At 44.8% G+C, this 21318-nt stretch overlaps 1 protein-coding gene across 1 annotated transcript in view; it reads left to right on the top strand.

Moving 5' to 3' along the window:
- Positions 1-4948: 4948 nt before the first annotated feature.
- Positions 4949-21318, top strand: part of LAMB4 (laminin subunit beta 4) — a 95685-nt gene continuing 79315 nt past the window's right edge. The window contains 8 exon segments of the mRNA XM_077758343.1: positions 4949-4982; positions 10388-10545; positions 13687-13822; positions 16181-16254; positions 17573-17761; positions 18878-18941; positions 19112-19326; positions 20293-20413. Of these exon segments, the coding sequence (XP_077614469.1) occupies positions 4949-4982; positions 10388-10545; positions 13687-13822; positions 16181-16254; positions 17573-17761; positions 18878-18941; positions 19112-19326; positions 20293-20413 (991 nt within the window).

Below are 21318 nucleotides of genomic sequence, written 5' to 3'. Positions count from 1 at the left end.
CAAAAGAAAAAACAAAAAAAAAAAAAAAAAAAAAAAAAAAAAGCCAAACAAACCAACCAAAAAACTGTTGCTGGGACCGCACCCCCAGGTATTCTGACGTGACTGGTGGAAAATGTTGCCTGGGCAGCAGGAATTTTAAGCTGGGCAGGCGATTCTAACGGGCAGCAAAGCTTGGGAGCCGTTAGTTTCAGCTCAGGTCATGATCTCACCGTTCATGAGTTCAAGCCCCGCGTCAGGTTCCATGCTAACAGTGGAGAGCCTGCTTGGGATTCTGTCTCTCCCTGTCTCTGACCCCCCCCTCCCCTCAAATAAATAAAACTTAAAAATCCTCTGGGGAACCTCGTAAACACATTGGCACCTGAGTTCCACCCCAACCATTCTGATTGAATTGGTCTGAGTTGGGCTTGAACATTGGGAACTTAAAAATCTCCCCAAGTGTACACAAGGAAATATTATTCAGCCTTAAAATGAAAGCGGGGGCACCCGGTGGCTCAGATGGTTAAGCGTCCGACTTCAGCGTGGGTCATGATCTCGTGGTTCGTGGGTTCAAGCCCCGTGCTGGGTTCTGTGCTGACAGCTCAGAGCCTGGAGCTGCTTCTGATTCTGTGTCTCCCTCTCTCTCTCTCTGCCCCTCCCCTCTCACACTCTGCCTCTCTCCGTCTCTGTCTCTCTCTCAAATAAATATTTAAAAAATAAAAGAAAGGGAATTTTGACATGCTGCAGCACGGACGGACCTTGAAAACATTATACTAAGTGAAGTAAGACAGTCACAAAATGACAGGTACCATATAATCTACTTACGTGCAGTACCTGGGGTGGCCCAGTTCAGAGAGAGGCAGAAAGTAGATTGGTGGCTGCCGGGGGCTGGGGGACCGGAGACTGACAAAGTGGTCACTGGATAGAGAGTTTCAGTTTTACAAAATGAAGAGAGTTCTGAGCTTGGTTGCACAACAACGTGGATGTATTGCACTGTGTACTTTAAAATGGTAAACACGGTGAATTTTATGTTAGGTGTATTGTATCATAAACAAATATTTTTAAAGAGAAGTCATGAGGGGCGCCCGGGTGGCTCAGTCAGTTAAGTGTCCGACTTCGGCTCAGGTCATGATCTCACGGTTCATGGGTTTGAGCCCCGTGTCGGGCTCTGTGCTGACAGCTCAGAGCCTGGAGCTGCTTCAGATTCTGTGTCTCCTTCTCTCTCTGACCCTCCCCTGTTCACACTGCCTCTCTCTGTCTCTCAGAAATAAAGAAAACATTTTAAAAAATTAGGGGCGCCTGGGTGGCTTAGTCGGTCAAGCGTCTGACTTTCGCTTAGGTCATGATCTCGCGGTTCGTGGGTTCGAGCCCCGCGTCGGGCTCTGTGCTGACTGCCAGCTCAGAGCCCGGAGCCTGTTTCGGTCTGTGACTCCCTCTCTCTCTGACCCTCCCCTGCTCACGCTGTCTCTCTCTCTCTCTCTCTCCTAGAAATAAATAAATAAAACATTTTAAAAAAAACTAAAAAGGAGTCATTAAAAAAAAAAATCTTTGCAGGTGCTTCTAAGGGGCCGCCAGGGCTGTGGAGGTGCTTAGCCAGCCGTGGAATTATCGAGAAGCTCGGTGTCATTCGTGTCCTCACTGAGAAACTGGTGATACTCCTTGAGCTAGTATTAATAAGAGAGTGGTATCTGTTCTAGTTTGGGTTCTTCTTCTAGTGCTCCTCCTCCTCCTCCTCTTCTTTTTTTTTTAAAGGCTTATTTGTTTTGAGAGAGAAAGAGAGCACATGTGAGTGAGGGAGAGGTGGAGAGAGAGAAAGCCAAGCAGGCTCCACACCGTCAGCGCAGGGCTCGATCTCACGAACCCTGAGATCATGAGCCAAGATCAAGAGTCAGACGCTTAACCGACTGAGCTACCCAGGCACCCCCCTTCCTCGTCTTCGGGGCAAGTCACTCCTGAACTTGGCCAGTGCATGCTGGGAAACTCATTCCCTTGTATCGTGATCTTTGTTGTAGCTTGAAGATAATTCTCACGCTGAGAACGCTCCCAGAAGTCTATTTTGTTTTCATCACAGAGATGTGATGAACTGTGATACTGAGGAAGTTTGTCCCCCCAAATGCTCTGCAAAAGGTACTCCTTTGACACAATCTTTTGCTCCTTTGATTAGCACGGCAGTTCTGCCTCTTTCTCTCTACAGCTGGGTCCTGGAATTGTGCAGTCTGCATCCCTCCCACCTTCCCAAAGGAGGGAGATTTTTGCTCAGGGTCTGTGCTTGGAAACCGTCTTTCTGTTTGGAATCTGCCTTGGGAACGGATTCCCCACTGGAGAGAAACGGGGATGCCCGTGATATTACCCATGTAGCTTCGATTGCCTCCAGCAACCCAGAGGCTAGATGGGCTCAAGCCCTGATTGTACACCATTCACATACATTGCAATCTCACGGAATTCGGTTTCTTTGGTTATAGAGAATACTATTTTCAAACTTTGCTTGTAACGCCCATTCTTATTAAAAAAGGATAACCATACTGTTAGTCTTTCTGGGCGACATCAGGATGGGGGGAGGGTTCATGCTCTCCAGAGTGTAGCTGAGTGGCTGACCAAAGCCACACGCTCTGACTGTGGAAAAGACGACAAGAAAGCACCACCTAGAAAAAGTGCTCGGGTGACGCGTACGGGATGGGCCTTCTGAGGGCTCTATTCTGGGGTCTCTTGTAGGTTTGAAAGGTTCTGTTGTACAGTCACCAGCAGCAACTGCAGACGTTTATAAAGAGAGAGAGCTCATGTCAGTTGGACATGTTGCACGGGCACACTGCCGCTCAGGAGTCGTTTTATTGTGATGTTGGGCATCCCGGTGAAGCCCAGGCTGTGTGGAGAACCTGGAGCACAGAAGGAAATTCACTTAAAATCAGGCATTAAAACAGAGACTTCAGGAGGGTGGCATTCAGGGCAAAAGAAACAGCATGAGAAGAGGGTTCAGAGAGAAGTGATGTGCCAGTGGCTGGCCAGACACATAGGCTTAGAGGGACTTGGAATGTGGGGGAGGGAGGAAAACACAGAATTCGCTAGGAAAAGCCTTGAAGGATGGAATGGCGCAAATAATTCTCCCCTGTAAATACATGGAAAAGCATTTTTACACTCACAAGTATCCAAATAAAGACATTAAAATAATAACGAGGACGGAGGAATGGGTGAAGATGTTGGGGGTGGGTATATATATACATACACACGTGCACAATGGAACATTACTTGGCCATCAAAAAGAATGAAATCTTGTCATTTGCAACAATGTGGATGGAACGGGAATGTATCATGCTGAGCAAAATAAGTCAGAGTAAGACAAATATGATTTCACTCATGTGGAATTTAAGAAACAAAACAGATGGACATAGGAGAAGGGGAGGAAAGTTAATATTAAAAACAGGGAGGCAAACCCCAAGAGACTCTTAAATACAAACTGAGGGTTGCTTGAGGGAGATGGGTAGCGACGGGGTAAATGAGTGATGGGCGCTAAGGAGGGCACTTGTTGGGATGAGCACTGGGCGTTGTATGTAAGTGATGAATCCCTGGGTTCTCTTCCTGAAATCAATACTACACTATATGATAAGTAACATGAAGAATTTAAATAAATAATAATGATGATGAGATATAATTTTTTTGTGCTTTAAATTGACAAAGCTTTAAAACTTCATAATACCCAGTGTTGGGAAGGGCTCAAGTCAGTGGCTCTTCTCATAGGCTGTTGGTGACCCTGTATATTGGGATGAAATTTGCACATGGCAGTAACATCAAGAGCTTCACACACACACGCTCATGTGCATAGTATGTATATATGCATATATATGTACTCTTTATCTATATATGTGCTCTTTATATGCACACATATGTTTGTATGTACACAGACACCCAAATACACACACGTTCTTGGATCCATTATTTCCACTCCATTTAACATATCCTGGGGAATAATTAAGGATGTGAAGAAAGATTTAGCGAAATTATTTACTACAGGAAAATATTAAAAGCAAAGTACACATCAACCAATAGGATACTTATTAAATAAATTCTGGTTCCTGCATTCAGAGGAATCTATCCAGTAATTTAAAATACTGGCACAAGAGAGCATTTTACCTTCTTTCCTCCCCCCAGCCGCTAAGGGTGCCCCACACAGTGACCTGGGGACCCTCTACCTAGAAGGAATCTACAAAGGGGGACACAGGGTTGGTCTGTGCAAGCTCCTAGGTGATCCTGATGGCCCTCACTAGGTTGAATATTACTGATGTGAAATCGTATTTGTTGGTACAGAGAGATGTCCAGGACGCATCGACTGAAACAAGCGTACAGCATGATATCATTTCTGAGAAATACTTTTATGCAAGGGAAACAGTATGGAAGAAGCTGTAGTGAGATAGTACCCACTTTTCCCTCGGTAGTGGTGGTACAGATCATAATTCCTTCGCTTTGCCTGTCTTATTTTTTATTTCTTCAATAATGACTACATATTAATTGCATAAGTAAAAATTTTTTTCTAAATAACAAGAGGACAAACATAGATTAAAATACAATTTGGCAGGGTCACCTAGGTGGCTCAATAGGTTAAGCATCCGGCACTTGATTTCAGCTCAGGTCATGATCTCATGAGTTTGAGCCCCGCATTGGGCTCCATGCGGAGAGTGGAGCCTACTTAATAATTAATTAAATTAAAAATATGCAAAGGAAATTATATTTGTTTCACATTATTTCCTACAAACTATTGCATTCTCTGATTTCAAAAAAATAGCAAATATGGGTGAAAGTTTTATGCACTCTTAGTTTGAAAGAACTGGGCACCGTAGATACTTTGTGTCTTCTTACTCAAGAATCATCAGACAAATTTTCAATTTCCTTGACAACTGATGGCATTATTGATTCTATCAGTGGCTGACTTTAACCTTTTTTTGCCTAGAAAAATTGAATTTAATCTTTTCCTGACGAAAGAATGCAATTTCAACTGACCATTTTTTTACACCTTGGTGAGTAGTCATTGTCAAAATCCATTTTCTGCTTGTATTGAATTCGTCTAAAATATCTAGAAAAAATATTTTAAAACCTATCCACCTCTTTTTCTCTGTACTACTACATATTTCATGGTTTTTCTGTTGTATCATTGTGTCAAGCAACTGGAAATTTCCACTCGCATGTGTTTACTATCCACACATTGCTATTTCGATCATCTTTCATGAAATATGTTCTTGTCAGCAGATAATTAAGTAAAGTAAGATACTAAAGAATGTAGAAATACTTTCAGATTCTTAACTTACAAATATAAAGCATTTCAACTTTTAAATATAGGTCTGTTTTGAAAGTAGCACTTGTCCCCAAAATGAGACACAATTGCTTGTGAAGAATTTACAGGCAAAATTCCCTCTTCTGAGTAAGGGGCAGCTCTGCTAAATCCTCCATGCCTCTGCTGTCTGTAATAAGCTGAGAATAATTTACATTAGTCATAGAGAGGATGTTTCCAACAATTATTCTCTTTGATCCTGACTTTTCTATAACCGCCCTGCTTCTGGTTACTAACTAAATTGCTTAGAATGTTCTCTTCAAAGATTCATGCTGAATGTCTTCATGGCAGCAAACTTTAAGAATCTCATTTTTGGGGCGCCTGGGTGGCTTAGTCGGTTAAGCGTCCGACTTTCGCTCAGGTCATGATCTCGCGGTTCGTGGGTTCGAGCCCCGCGTCGGGCTCTGTGCTGACTGCCAGCTCAGAGCCTGGAGCCTGTTTCAGTCTGTGACTCCCTCTCTCTCTGACCCTCCCCTGCTCACGCTGTCTCTCTCTCTCTCTCTCCTAGAAATAAATAAAACATTAAAAAAAAAATTAAAAAAGAATCTCATTTTCTAATTTTGCAATTCCCAAGTCCTGAGGCAATCTCCCCGTTAGATTTGCTGGTGATGGAGGAAAGAAGAATACCTTGAAATAGGAAATGCTCATTTGTTCTCTGTTGAAAATTCTCTGCCACCGAGAGGGGAGCCGCAAGCCAGTGGGAACAGAGACTGGTTACACTGTGTCCCCCAGGACAATGGAGCTTAGGTCTGGCCTCAGACAGCCAGAGAAGAGTTGTTGCAATCTGTATCTGCCTTGGATTCTCTCTTTGGAACTAAACCAGTATCCAAAATCAGAAGCAGCCACTGAGGGCTGCTGAACCTCCGTTAGGATAACTTCCTGACACCTTGCCAGAATGCTAAGCCACTGCACAGTGACTCAGGGATCCCTCCTCAATTGGGAGACCCTTCTCTCAGGATGAAAGATCTTCAAACCTGAATTAGCTGGGGCAGAAAAAGTCCTCGCTGCAATAGATCCTGGGTTTCTAAATGTAAACTTACTCTGACCAGCCCAAATCTCTAGGGTCACCTATGGTCAAACTAAAACATCATGGTTACCATGACATACTACTATACATGGTGAATCCCATATCATTGCTTAGACGTTTTCTGGTTCAACCATAGGCATTTACGTGAAAACTGGAGCCTATCGAAACAGTTTGTCTTACATTCTGACTAGGGAAGGTTAGGGAAAAGAGCCACAAAATGTGCATTGGCCCCAGGTTTTGGGAACTGGGCACAAAGTACAAACCTTATCTAACATGCATTCTTTGTAAGTGTTCTTACGTGTGCACATATATGTGTGTTTACAGCCTCTAGAACTCTGACGTGACCTCTGAAGTATATGAACACATCACCTGTGTTTAAGAAAATGAGAACGATATACAAAATTAGAGATTATATAATAATGATGATTTCTACAAAATGATCCTTCACTTTACAGAACATTTGCTGTACCTTTTCTTTAAATGACCAGATCTCCTAAGTTGGTGTTTAATCAGATCGTATCTTCAAGTTCTATGTCATCTTCGAGGAACGCATTGATTCTCTAAAGGCATGAGCACCTTTATTTTCTGAACCAATTCCAACCCGTTGCTAATGTGATAATCTGGCAGTTGAAAACTTCAAGCCAGGCAGGGTATTGCTAAGGTTATCTGTGTTCGGGCATGAAGCTTTAACTGTTTGGTTTCCAGCCACTTTGGGCCAAGTATTTGAGGCTGGAAATTCATATTTGCATTTAGAATGTTACATGAATGATCATTCAATGTGCCTAAGTCCTGGGATATTTTATTTCTGAATAGTACACATCTGATCAAAACAAGTTAGGCCACGTCAGGTTATAAAAACATGTTAAATCTCTAAGGCAGCAATTCCAATAAAAGAATTCAGGACGGAACTTGTCGAGAAGAATACATCCCTGGAAGGTAAGTCTTAGCTAATCCACACGTAGCATTAGCAGAGATTTTTATACCTGACCTGTTTTAAAAAGCCTCCATCTACAGGAGTCCAACCTTCTGATTAGTTATTTATCTTAGAGGTCAACTTTAAGAAATAAATGGAGATCCAGGTTTGGGTTGTTGGGTGAATAAAAGGAAAAACCCATGTTAACCAGACTGGGATCATTTATTATCCAATGAAATGAAAGTGTGTGATGGAGCTCACTTTCGTCACCTATCTATCTTCAAGAAGGAGAAAGCAGTACTGTACCTTTGTTCTAGAATAATAGTAATCTTGGCAGTGAGACTGAAGATGGAAAATTCCTTGTCCAAATGGATATTTGGTAACCTGCATGGAAGGAGACATTTTGTATCATATTCTTAGCTATAGGATTATGATTTATGTGTTGTTCATGCCTGATGATAATCACAAAATGACCAGATGAATAGAATAGTTCATGTGGGGAATGTGGACATAAGAGAAAAAATACTACTTCTCAGTAGCTTATGGTTTTGGAGGGGACGCTGAAGGAAAGAAATCCATTAAATGTGAAACAAGGCCATAAAAAATTCTTATAGTTTTACAACTGATAAAAAACTGGAGAGAAACCAAGCTTCTTGCACAGTATGGGAGTAATTTTCCATCTTCTGCCCATCCCTCTCCCTCCTGTCTGCTGGGATAAGTGCTTGGCATAAATCTTCATGTCTCAAGGGTAAAGTATATAAGAGCGGGTTTTGTGTGTGTGTGTCTGTGTGTGTGTGTGTGTGTATGTGTGTGTGAGAGAGAGAGAGAGAGAGAGAGATCTTAGTGGGGGATTTACTTGGTTCACCATCTAGAGGCCACTGAGGTAGTTTTGAAGGGACAGAGGATCATTTGCGTTTTTCACTTTTTATTTTGAGATTACTGCAGGTTCTCATGTAGTTGTAAGAAATAATACAGAGAGATCCCATATCCCTTTCACCCAGTTTCCCTGGATGGTAACATCTTCCATGACAAGAGTATAGAATCCCAATCAGGAAATTGACACTGTTATAGTCCTTGACCTTATTCAGATTGCACCAATTTTACATGCACTCGTGTGTGTGTGTGTGTGTGTGTGTGTGTGTGTATTCTATGCAGCTTTTTCATGTGATCACCACCAAAGTTAAGATCCCAAATAGCGGGGCGCCTGGGTGGCTCAGTCGGTTAAGCGTCCGACTTTCGCTCGGGTCATGATCTCGCGGTTCGTGGGTTCGAGCCCCGCGTCGGGCTCTGTGCTGACTGCCAGCTCAGAGCCTGGAGCCTGCTTCAGTCTGTGACTCCCTCTCTCTCTGACCCTCCCCTGCTCACGCTCTCTCTCTCTCTCTCCTAGAAATAAAAAAATTAAAAAAAAAAAAAAAAAAGATCCCAAATAGCTCCGTTCCCTCGAGGATCCCTGCTACTACCCTTTCATATCCACACCCTTACCCCTACCTCCCCATCCCTGACAGCCACAAACCTATTCACCATTTCTATAATTTTGTCATTCAAGAAATGAAGTCATGTAGTGTATAACTATTTAAGAGTTGGTTTTTAGGGGCGGGAGGCACCTGGGTGGTTCGGTTGGCTAAGCATCTGACTTCAGTTCAGGTCATCATGTCACAGTCTGTGAGTTTGAGTCCCGTGTCGGGCTCTGTGCTGACAGCTCAGAGCCTGGAGCTGCTTCAGAGTCTGTCTCCCTCTCTCTCTGCCCCTCTCCCACTTTCGCTGTGTCTTTTTCTCTCCCTCTCTCTCTCTCTCTCTCTCAGAAATAAAGAAACATTAAAAAAAAATTTAGGATTTTTTTCCCACTCACTGCAATTCACAAAGTTTTAATTTTGATGAGGTTCAATTTACCAATTTTTCCCTTTTATAGATCACGTTCTTGTTGTCAATCTTAAAATTCTTCAGCTCGTCCAAAGTCTCAAAGACCTTCTCCTACGTGTTATAAGAGTTTTATAGCTTTACAGTTTTATATTTACATTGAAGCCCATGACCCATTTTGTGTTAATATTTGTGTAAGGTGTGAGGTTTCAGTTATAGCTCATTTTTTTGCCTATGGATTTCCAATTCCTTTAGCGCTGCTTGTTGAAAAGGCTAATCTTTCTCCGTTGACCTGCCTTTGCACCTCAGAAATCAGTTGGACGTATTTGTGTGGCTCTTGGACTCCCAAGGGGGCCTGGTCTGTTCTGTGGTGAATCTGAACCCAACAATCCAGGTTATAAAGGGGGCCAATTGAATCTACGGGTTTTACGAGAAAGTTACTTCCCAAGGATTTCTTAAATTCTCCACTTGATTTTGTACTGGTTAGAACAATAGGTAGCAGAAGCTGTATTGAGATTTTCTGTCCTTGGGTCTGTGTACTAGTCTTTGTTATTTGCCCTCAAATGACACGTAGAGAATTTCTGGCACGTGGGGCTGTCTCAGGTCAGGCTTCCCAGATGCAGAGGCTGAGACACGGATTTGTGTTGTTGAGGGAGAGCCCTGAGGAGTAAGGGAGTGAGGCAAGTGGAGACAGGATGTGGCCCCAGCTGGAGTCAGGCGTCAGCCTCCTGCCATGAAAGATTCTGAACATAAATTGCACCACAGAGTTGATCCCAGCCTGAGCCAGGGGTCCCACAGCCTTTTGAACTGTGTACCCATCAGTCCCTGGCTACAGACTGGCCCAGGTGGAGACATGAACGCAGAAGGTATAACCTCCCAGGCTAAGAGATTTCCATTAGGCCAGGGGCACCAACAGCGTCCACAACTGGATGGTCTTTTTTTTTTTTTTTTAATGTTTTTTATTTATTTCTGAGAGAGAGAGAGAGAGGTAGCGTGAGCAGGGGAGAGTCAGAGAGAGAAGAAGACACAGAATCCGAAGCAGGCTCCAGGCTCTGAGCTGTCAGCACAGAGCCGGATGCGGGGCTCGAACCCACGAACCGTGAGATCGTGACCTGAGCCGAAGTCGGACGCTTAACCGACTGAGCCCCCCAGGCGCCCCCCGGATGGTCCTAACGATTAAGACAACTGGTTTTGAAAATGAATGGGCTATTAACTTCCAGCTTAACCAGTCGCTCCTTGAAGCCCTCTGAGCTACCCTCAGACTGCCTTCTAAGTAGCTGTGTCTGTTGCGTTCAAGGGTTGCTCAGTGTCACGAAAGGCCACGGTGAATGCAGCAGGGGTGCCTGTCATCCCACCCCTGGCGACCTCCTGGTGGGTCGCAGTGCACAGCTCACGGCTTCTTCTACCTGTGGGCTGGACGGAGCCCAGAAATACTGCATCCTCAGCTACCTTGAGGTGGGTTGGTTCTTTATTTGTTGGGACGTTATTGAGTCGATGACAGATTTTTCCCAGCACGGCGGGGGCCAGCTGGGCACCACGAAAGGAGGACACATCATTCTTTCCTGAATACGAGAGGCACAGGCGATTCAGTTCCAAGTCCAGGAGATCTTGATTAATAAGAAAATCGGGACAATCTGCTACATCTGTTTCCTTTTACCTTTAGAACTGGACAGAAGCACCTGTTTGGTTCCATCTTCAAAGGGAAGTACTCTACGACGTACTGATCTACCTAGCTGCATTAGGGACTCACTCAGGGTGAATTTAATTGACCCAGCAGTGAAGATCAAAGATCCCTCAGGGTCTCAAGGCCATTACACCGAATGTGGGTTCTGGCTCTCCTGCGTTAGGTGGAGGTGGGTTGGTAGTGAACTTTGAATCAATTGCCTGCCAGCCTCACAAAGCCACTTGGCAATTGTCTTGTCTAAAAGCCATGAGATCCCAGTGTCAACAGATTTTTGGAACTTTTTTTATCTCCCCCTTAAAGACCAGTTTTAAATGGCTGCTTTACAGTTACTTTTCTTCTCCGTGCTGGATGTCGACAACAAGCATCCAAGGTCATCTGAGTATCATACCTGCTGAAAAAGCCCAAGGCAATCACGTCAACCCCTTAAATGAGAGGATGTGCAGGCAGGAAGTTGGACAGAAGCCCGACGTTAGAGGCCCAGGCTTTTCCACGTATTGTTAATTTAAAGCAATTCCTCGAGGTCTCTGGGAAATGCTTTGTATTTTATTCTAATTGGTTTCTAGTAAAAGAGGATGATTATAAATAAGTGGAGACAATACCTGAAGGCTTAGCACTGTTCTAAGTTTGGGAAGTGCTTGTATAAGAAGGCAAATTCTCTGCGTGCGCGAGGAAATGACACTAGAAGTTTTGTTCAACTCTAGGCCAGGTGGGATGGAGGGCCCTTTGAGTGACTTTCCAATCCCAGGTCCTCTGGACAAAGAAATTGTTCTCAACTCTAATATTAGAAACTTTCCAACGCCAGCATTACCCTTCTGGTTCTTAAACAACTGACATTTGCTTACTATTGTCCCAGCCAACTCGTGATGTGCTCTGGCAATGATTAGGAATTAATACTCCTGTCTTTCAAAGTCACACCGCCAAAAATAGAAGTAAATCAAACCTCAAGGTTTCTTTTGCCTCGAGAGTCCCAAATCTCAAAATCTGGGAAAGATTTCCCATTGTTGGTGGGGGAAAAAGAATCTCAAGATATCTTCAGGCTTACAGAGTGGTGGGGCTGTACATACTGGTCTACTTAAACACTTGTGCATCGCGGAGAAGGGCTTGTTTCCCCATCTATTATCTAAAAAATTACTGCCAAACAAAACATTCTCCTTGAAAGCTTCAAATCAACATTGACCCATAACGTTACCCAAGTTGAGACTTCCATGTTTGTGGCTCGCCAAAGACTATGCTACTAAGATAGTTACAGTAAAGCCCCAAGGTTAAAACATTTTCCCCAGTAATTTCCATAGTATAACTGGACATCTTTTGATGTCTTGACACCTATTGATGGAATCGTAAGGCTTCTGCTGCTCTTTTAGGACAAGTCTGGGACAAGCCTCCCCATATGCAGAACAGGTTTCACTTCCGTTGCTCCTTAATTTCAAGAGGGAATTTTTTTTTTCAGGTATAAGGCTGAGAGTGGCCAGTGATTCTAAAAAGATTGTATGGATCTCCTGAAAGGCTGGCTTACTTTGAAAGACTCTAGCTGAGATAGTCATCAAAATCACCGTGCATTCATTCGACAAATTTTGTTCAGCCTCTGCTATGTGCGAGACACTGTTCTTGGTCAGGAGGACACAGCCTTGTACAAAATAAAGTCCCCGCCCTCACTGGACTTAAATTCTAATGGCAGAGACAGATAATAATCCAACAGCTGTAGAATATAGTCTCAAGTGGTGATAACAGCTTACAAAATAAAGCAGGGTAAGGGACAGAGAGCGGCCGAAGTCATAGGGGTGGGGAGGAGGTGGTATTTTAGACAGAGGTCTGTCTGAGAGGATGGCATTTAAACAGAGACCCGGAAGAAGAGAAGGAGCGAGAGATAGGAATATTCAAGGGTTGGAGGGGAGAGGAGCAGACAACAGCTTGTGTTAAGGTGGAAGGCAGTACAGCTCCTGGTGAACTCAGGAAAGAGCAAGAAGTGAGTGTCGCTAGACTTGAGTGAATCAGGAGAAGACCATAGAGCGAAAGGCAGAGAGGTGGTCCTGGCCAGGGGGCGTAGGTCTTGTAAGCCATGATCAGGATAGCAAATCAAAGTTTGCTGAATACCTACCAGCGTGACTGCTGTTACAGGCAACTTCCGGTGTGGAGGAGTGGAATAAACAGCCCCCCGTTCCCTGAAAGTTTTGCAAAAATGCTTCTCTGGAGTCCCGCAAGGAGTAGCCGGGAACAACTGTGCAGGCCACGGGCAGTCCTTTGGAAGTCTTTGGGGATTTCCTTGGGACTTTCAAGTATGTACAGCTACAAACGGGTGCGTTGAATTGGGCAAACTCAAAGGCCACTTTTGGCCATTCCGTTGTAAAGTAATTCCAGTTCACTAATAAGACCTTCTGGTCTGAAAGACAAGAGTGTGAGCCTCTCTGTTATGAGTTTAATGAGAATCTTTTACAAACTCCACATGGCACGGTCATGGAAATTTTTCTGCCAAAAACTATGTCTGAGAGAAAGAAAAGGATGGTTGCAGATCACCTGGTGGCCGAGTCTTTCATTAATTTCTTGCCAAATATTTGGGTGTTTTTTGACTAAAGAAATCCCTACTCGAAGAACGTATCCTGATTATTTCCCTTCAGTTTAACATAACCTCCAGGTCATCTGTCTCTTACACAAGACAAAAATTAGTTCCACATAAATTTGCATTTTTACCCCCATGTACAAATTTATAAAATCACTAGGTCCTAACTTTTATTTCGCTTCTCATTGTATATTAAGCCCCCATTGCTGGAAAAATTGATGTCTTGTTATTTCCTCTGCTTTTTATTTTTAGCTGGATTGAAAGACAAATATAGTAAGTACAGCTTGTTTCCAAATTGAGATCAACAATAAGTCATTATGGGTCTTTATTTTTTTATTGAAATGATGGTCTTTTCCAGGGGGAACAAAAATGTTTCATCTGTGACTCCAGATTTCCATATGACCCTGACACACAATCCCAGAGCCACACCACTGAGAACGTCATTACAAGTTTTGAACCAGAGAGAGAGAAGAGATGGTGGCAAGCTGAAAATGGTACGATTATTTTCCTTTCCAGGTTTTCCGTTTCTTTACATGTTTAATCAGATGTCTTTCTGTACGATCTTAACAATTTCACAGCAAGGAGTTATACCGGAACGGAAGAGCATCCCCTCAGCAATGTGAAAGCCTATATAAGAACAAACTTAATTTTCATTTCAGGGAAGATGACCTTCCTTCAGAGAAATCCAAGTGTTTTTTAAGCACATAACTCTGAAAGCTTCACTCTTTCCGTGCGTGGGAAGAAAATCTCTGAGCGTCCGTTTGCTCTTTGTAAAGAAAAACATCAGGACACTTATGAGGTGCCAGTACATTAAGCCTAATATAAAACACACTCCTGTAAATGGATTTAACACCGCCAGGGGAAATCCGAGAGTTACTGCCATGTACTTTTTCCTTCGGCACCATATGCAGGAGAGAAGAAAAGTGCATTTCATGTCTTGCTGCAAGCCAAATATTTTAATATAAAAATTGAATTGAAAGGATAGTTGGCTCCTGGCGGAAGTTCTTTTCTGCCTGGACTTAATGCTCTTCTCTCTTCGTGAACAGTTGTGATATTGAAACTCACACTGGCCCTGACCATCCATATTTCCTAAGTGCCCTGATCGGGACCCAAAAGGAATTCCTTATGTCCAAACTCAGACATGGGCCTTACGTGCTTGAATGAACGTAGGCGGGCTCACTCATGATGGCCCCTCTTCAACACCAGTCTGGAACCCTTACCCCACGAGATGATTCCATTTGCTGCATCTCTATATGTTGTACTTGGGCTACAATCCCTCTAGTCTCTTCAGATGCCTAAACCTATTTCCCACTGGGGGTCCTAGAGCATTAGGGGGGGTGTGGGAATAATCAAAATGTATAGGATCGTAATATAAAGGGCAAGCACAATATGAGGCTATTTTTCTGTGCCTTCCATTGGACAAGCGTGATTGGTACCTACTAAAATGCCAGTTCATTTTGGACCTCTTCAGTGCATGTATATGATGCCTCCACTATAGCCACCTGCCTTCAATTTTTGCTTAACAGCTGTTTTAACCCACATGTCCAGCATTTGCTGCACATGGCCTCACGGGAGTGCCCCTCCGCCAAAGCTGATCACATAGAACAAGTGTTCTCAGCCAAGAACTTTCCAGAGGGGAAAGGCGATCTCCTTTCCAGAAAGGGTGAGGAGCCCTTGACCCAGAGCCAGGAATGGGGCTGCCCTCTCAGCGGCAACACCCCCCGCCCAAGTGATTCAGTCACAAATAAAACTGCCTCCCGTTCGGTGCAGCCCAGTAGCTGACTGCTCTCAGAGCTGCTGTGTAGTAGGCAGCCCCTCACCACACGTGCTATGGGGCACTCAAAACATGGCTAATCCACACTGAGTTGTGCCTACAGTACAAAACCATTCCAGGTTTCTAAAATGTAGTCTGGAAAAAATTTAAGCATTCCTAGTAGCAAAATAAAGCATTATTACTTTTTTAAATATTGAGTACATGTTGAAATGAGACTGTGTTTGGTAGATGGGGTTAAAAATATTAAAAGTAGGGGCGCCTGGGTGGCTTAGTCGGTCAAGCGTCCGACTTTCGCTTAGGTCATGATCTCGCGGTTCGTGGGTTCGAGCCCCGCGTCGGGCTCTGTGCTGACTGCCAGCTCAGAGCCTGGAGCCTGTTTCAGTCTGTGACTCCCTCTCTCTCTGACCCTCCCCTGCTCACGCTGTCTCTCTCTCTCTCTCTCTCCTAGAAATAAATAAAACATAAAAAATATATATATATATTACAAGTAGAAGTCTCTCAGGGCAGCCCTGACCAGGATAGTACTTTCTTCTCAGTCCCACAGGAGCCACAGGTTCTCACTCCCAGGGGAACATTCCAGGCTGTGTTTTATGCTAAGTGACGATAAAACTAGTCCAACTGATGATTATGCAGACGCTGGAAGAAAAGGATGCATGGATGTTTACCACACTCCTGTTTGCTAGCGCACCCTTATGCGCATGGTGGTCAGGTTGTGCTAGCAGAGATGAGCTCCCCTCCTCCACCGGGCCCTCCCCTCCCACCACCACTTGCAGCTTACCACCTATGGGAAACTTCTGGAACATCCTTGGAGGTTGGTAATACTGCCACACAGTGGCAGTGGCACAGCCACCATAACATGCAGGGGGACCCAGTCTGAGTACACCCTATATTGCTCTCAAATAGCCCTTTTCCTGGGAATGGAGCATTATGGGAAACCACTGTAAAAGACTGGGAATCAGTGTTGTAATGTAATGTAATTTCAAAGGGTTTTGTCATAGACAAGCTACCGTGAGGGATTAATGTGGTAAATCGGTGTCTCTCAAAATCACTGATTCCTTCTTTCTGGATTTTTCTTCAGGTCTTGATCATGTCAGCATCAGATTGGACCTAGAGGCGTTATTTCAGTTCAGCCACCTTATTCTGACCTTTAAGGTACAGATGTGTGGGCTTGCTGCCCCTTTTATCTTCCTACCAAATGCTCAGCTTCCCCGGGATTTCACTTCCTTGCTTCTGGGTAGAGCACAAAAAGCTTTGTCAATGTCTATTCAAGCTTTGTCCAAAATTTGGGTCTTTGTTCCTGATTGGAAAACAGAACAAAACAAATAAAAACTCCATTGCTCATTAATTAATAACTTATATGGTTGACAGAAAAGGGAAGGAAGGAAAGAAATCTTACAAGATGGACCAAAAAAGAAAACTCTAAGCACTAGGGTCATAGGGACCATAGAGCTAGAAAAAAATTATTTTCAGGAGAAAAAAAAGCAGGAACTGGAAATTATTTCAGGAAATATGGAAAGATTATGATCAAAAGAGTCAGGGGGCGCCTGGGTGGCTTAGTCGGTTAAGCGTCCGACTTTCGCTTAGGTCATGATCTCGCGGTTCGTGGGTTCGAGCCCCGCGTCGGGCTCTGTGCTGACTGCCAGCTCGGAGCCTGGAGCCTGTTTCAGTCTGTGACTCCCTCTCTCTCTGACCCTCCCCTGCTCACACTGTCTCTCTCTCTCTCTCTCTCTCTCCTAGACATAAATAAAGCATTAAAAAAAATTAAAAAAAAAAAAGAGTCAGAAAAATGAAAGGGTCTTTACAAAGGATGGTTAGATGCCAGAGAAATCCTGTGCTATAGTCATTCTCAAATCATTCATCAAAATTCTAATTTTGTCGTCAGATCAGAAGCTGGGTTATGGTAATAAAAAATAAAATGAACAACGAAAAAAAAACCCCCACAAATGTTTGCCCTCAAAGAGCTCACAGTCTAGTCAAGGATACAAACATCAATAGAAATTTAAAGTCATAATACAAAATACATATATACAGATGTAAAATCAGGAAGTGACAATTACAATGCTGCTGGTTTCCTTCATGAGGCTAATGCTGCTCTTAGGAATCAGAATAAGCTTCATGGTAGATTCTGGAAGATGCATAAGAGTTTTCTCTTCTAGTCAAAGAAAACTACATGTAAATTGCTGTAACATCAATTACACTGACTTTTAAAGACTCTATATGCTACTCTTCGAAGAGTAATTCACACAGGCTGATACACAGTTTTAAAATGGAACCAGATTCAAGGCAAAGTATAGGCTCATAAGTGTTTGCCCGCTGATTGGAAAGAGATTTCTGCGTGTTCATTGCCTAACAGATTTCAAAAGATTCAGAGTTTGAAAAACTGAGATTTGGAAATGCAGATAGTCGATCCGCAGTAGGTAATGACATCTGCCTTCGTGCAGCATTCCGAGGTTGCCCTCTGTTTTCCCAGACGTTCCGGCCTGCTGCGATGTTAGTCGAACGCTCCACTGACCACGGACATACCTGGAAAGTGCTCAAATACTTTGCAAAAGACTGTGCTACTTCCTTTCCCAATGTCACATCGGGCCCGGCCCAGGGACTGGGGGACCTTGTCTGTGACTCCAGATATTCAGATATTGAACCCTCCTCTGGTGGTGAGGTAGCCTGTCCTTTCTTGGATTTCTCTGATAGAAGTTAATAATAGAAGCTAATGTGGTTCATTTACATGAACACAGTTTAGGTAGTGTTTATTGAAACGTAAGGTGAGCTGTGTTTTTGTTTTAGAGGGAGAGAGAAAGAGGGGAGCAGGAGAAAGGGGTAGATGGGGAGGAGGGGATCTCAAGCAGGAAGCAGCTCCACACTCAGCGCAGAGCCCGACATGGAGTTCAATCCCAAATCCCATGACCCTGGAATCACGACCTGAGTCAGACACGCAGCTGACTGAGCTACCCAGGTGCCTCTAAGCTGTTGTTTTCTAAAGAATGAACAGGTTTAAATTGAAATGAGCCCTGAATTCATTTCAAATTCAGATAAATAGTAAATACCTTATAAACAACAATCCTACATGAGAGATGATATCTCTCGTTGCATCGTCTGCTGAGGGCAAGTGGGACTGAGAGCCAGGCTGGGCACTGGGGACGCAGGGCACCCAGACGAAGGAGCGTCTGTGTCTAACCCTGCCATGGCTGTGGTCTCTCCGTGCTCTGTAAACCACCCGAATGACTGAGACATTCCATTCGTCTCCACGCTTGGTGCTTTTATTCACACGGGAACCCAAATAATAATCTGTATCCTACGCCAGCTGGGAGGCAATGGCTCAGCCTTTTAGTAAAGTCACAATCTCTTCTTTAAGAGTATATTAAACAGGGCGCCTTTGGTCGAGCATCCAACTCTTGATTTCAGCCCAGGTCTTGATCTCAGAGTCATGAGTTCAGGCCCTCTGCTGGGCTCCATGCTGGGTGTGAAGCTTACTTTAAAAAAGGGGGGGGGGGGGCACCTGGGTGGCTCAGTCGGTTAAGCATTGGACTTTGGCTCAGGTCATGATCTTACGGTTCGTGGGTTCGAGCCCCACGTCAGGCTCTGTGCTGACAGCTGAGAGCCTGGAGCTGCTTCAGATTCTGTGTCTCCCTCTCTCTCCCATCCTTCCCTGCTCACGCTGTCTCTATCTCTCTTTCAGAAATAAATAAAAAACATTTAAAAAATTTAAAAAAGAGTATATTTAACAATGTTGTTTCGGGTGAAATGCTATATACATTTACCTGCATTTGTTTTACAGGTCGTTTTGAAAGTGTTGGATCCCAGGTTTGAAATTGAAAACCCTTACAGCCCCTACATCCAGGGTATGAGCTACTCTATTTTTGTACCAATTCTTTTTCTAAAATTTCATGTTAGGAGAGTCCCTTGTCATTGCGTGTCCATTGTCCATTAAGGGGGTGTCCGTCACAGAGAGTACCTTGATCTACCTGATGCCACCTAAGTGTGCTTTGCTTTGCTGTTTTCATTTCTCCAGACCTTGTGACACTAACAAACTTGAGGATCAACTTCACCAAACTCCATACCCTGGGGGACACCGTGCTCGGAAGGAGGGAAAATGGTTCCCTGGATAAATACTACTACGCTCTGTCTGGGATGGTGGTTCGGGGCAGCTGCTTTTGCCACGGCCACGCTAGCGAATGTGGGCCCACGCAGCACGTGCGGGGAGATGTTTCCAGCCCTCCAGGAACGGTGAGTCACGGAGCACTTCCAAAGAACAGCTGGCTCTCTTCCGTTTCCTTCGCGGAGCTGGTGTAGATCAGAGTCTCTCCCTGGAGATCCGCAATCAGAGTGACAGCTCCGTGTACGGGCAGGTGTCATTCAACACGGCGTGACATCCCCGCTGGGGCCAGAGGTTCCTGAGCTCAGGGTAGCCCATCGTGCCCGCCTTCTTGTGTATTTGCTTCTTAGGGACTGGAGCTTTAGCGGTGAGGACCCAGCATTTCCCATGCATTCTCCCACAAAAATGTCTCGAAGGCCTCTTGTGCGAAAGCCTGTACTCCGTGCCGGGGTGTTGGAGCATGTCTGCCGCTGTAAAAATGGTCCCTCCAAGTAACATTCTGGTGCCAGGAATGGTCATTCCTGGTGTTGAACTCTTCCATTCTTGAGATGCGTCTTAAAAGAGCGATGCGGAGGAAGGACGGGATGTGACTGCAAAGTCCCAAGGGTGTGTCTGCTACATAATTTTAAACCATGAGCCACAAGCAGACGAGGCTGGGTGCCGAAACTCCCGCACCTTCCCTGTCAGCCAGCCCCCATTTCCCTGGAAGCATAAGTTTCTCTCTTTGAACTTGGGCACACAGGGCATTTTTGTGGACAAACCAAAAGAATCAGACACTTTTGTCCAGGTTCTTTCTAATTCCCTCCTTCCCTTAAGATCTTAATCGCCCATCTCTCCCTCTCTCTCTTTCTCTCCCCTTTCCCCCCATCCTGTCTCTCATTGCATGTTGCCCTGCAACTAGAATTCAGAAATGCCCAGAAAACGTAAATAGTTCCTGAACATCTTAAACTTATTCCAAACGTAGAAGCCAGTGAAGCCGCTAATAGAAGATGGGCCGGGAGAACGAAGAGCCGATGTGGCACCCGGCCCGCTATTTCCTTCTGCACTTCCAGAACCCCGGTGTCCTCTGAGCAAAGCCCTCTTTTCACACCTCGCAGGTCCACGGCGGGTGTGTCTGTCAGCACAATATGGAGGGCCCGCACTGTGAGAGGTGCAAGAGCTTCTTCCAGGACGCTCCGTGGAGGCCAGCAGCAGGCCTCCAGGGCAGCACATGCAGAGGTACGTGGAGAAGGTTCTCGGCCTGCGTCCTGAGCTCGACGAATGTTGAGTTCGCTTCTGTGGAGCTGTGGGCAACAGAGGCTCCCGGATGAACTGGTGGCTCCCAGCTCTGACGGTGGGATGTCATACCGCTTCCCATTACCGCCCATGGAAGGGCACCAACTTCTCAAACCCTCACACCTCAGAGGAGCATCAGCTGACAAAATGAAACCATCTGCATGTTGTGTGGTCCCTGCCTCGAGGAGGGGCAGGGCCACGCTAAGGGTAACATCGGGGGGGACTAGATTTGGCATATAGACCCCTACCGGTCTCCTGAAGAATCATCTGTTCCATGAATACAGCCTTAAACACACACGTCAGCGAACAGGAGAGGTCAGGACCGTCACGGACTTTGACAGGCTATCGTAGCTCTTATACAACATTTAGGCTCATAAGACAGAGGGTTCTTTTAGTAATGTGTTTGCTGCCTCTGAATTTTGATGCACGTCCATACAAACTTGTTCCTCAGTTTCTGATCCCAGACCAGGGGAAAATGGGCTTGGAGGCAGGAAGAGCTCTTATAAAAACGTCCCAACCGGGAGCGCCCGTGTGCGACACCCACCAAAACGGAGCCTGAGATTTTGCTGTTTGCAGGGAAAACTTAACAAGGCCCACAGCACAGACTTCACCACCAAGGCAATCCAAGTCCTCCAAGCAGACTACCTTTCCGTCTCTCGCTCCGACTGGACCCCAGAAGGGATGGAAATGAGCCATGGCCAAGCTCGTAACAAAATATATATTTTTTGTTTACACATTTACAGAGAGGATGTGAGCAGAATCAGAGTACCAGAAAGATCCTTTGAAAGCACCTGTCCTAATCCTCCTGTACTCGGTATATTTCTAACAAGGCCACAGGGCACCAGCCC

Source organism: Crocuta crocuta, unplaced genomic scaffold (genome assembly GCF_008692635.1).
Source record: "Crocuta crocuta isolate KB4526 unplaced genomic scaffold, BGI_CrCroc_1.0 scaffold103, whole genome shotgun sequence".
NCBI classification, from domain to species: Eukaryota; Metazoa; Chordata; class Mammalia; order Carnivora; family Hyaenidae; genus Crocuta; species Crocuta crocuta.
Note: the sequence above shows the minus strand (reverse complement) of the source record. Positions and strands in the feature narration are given on the sequence as shown.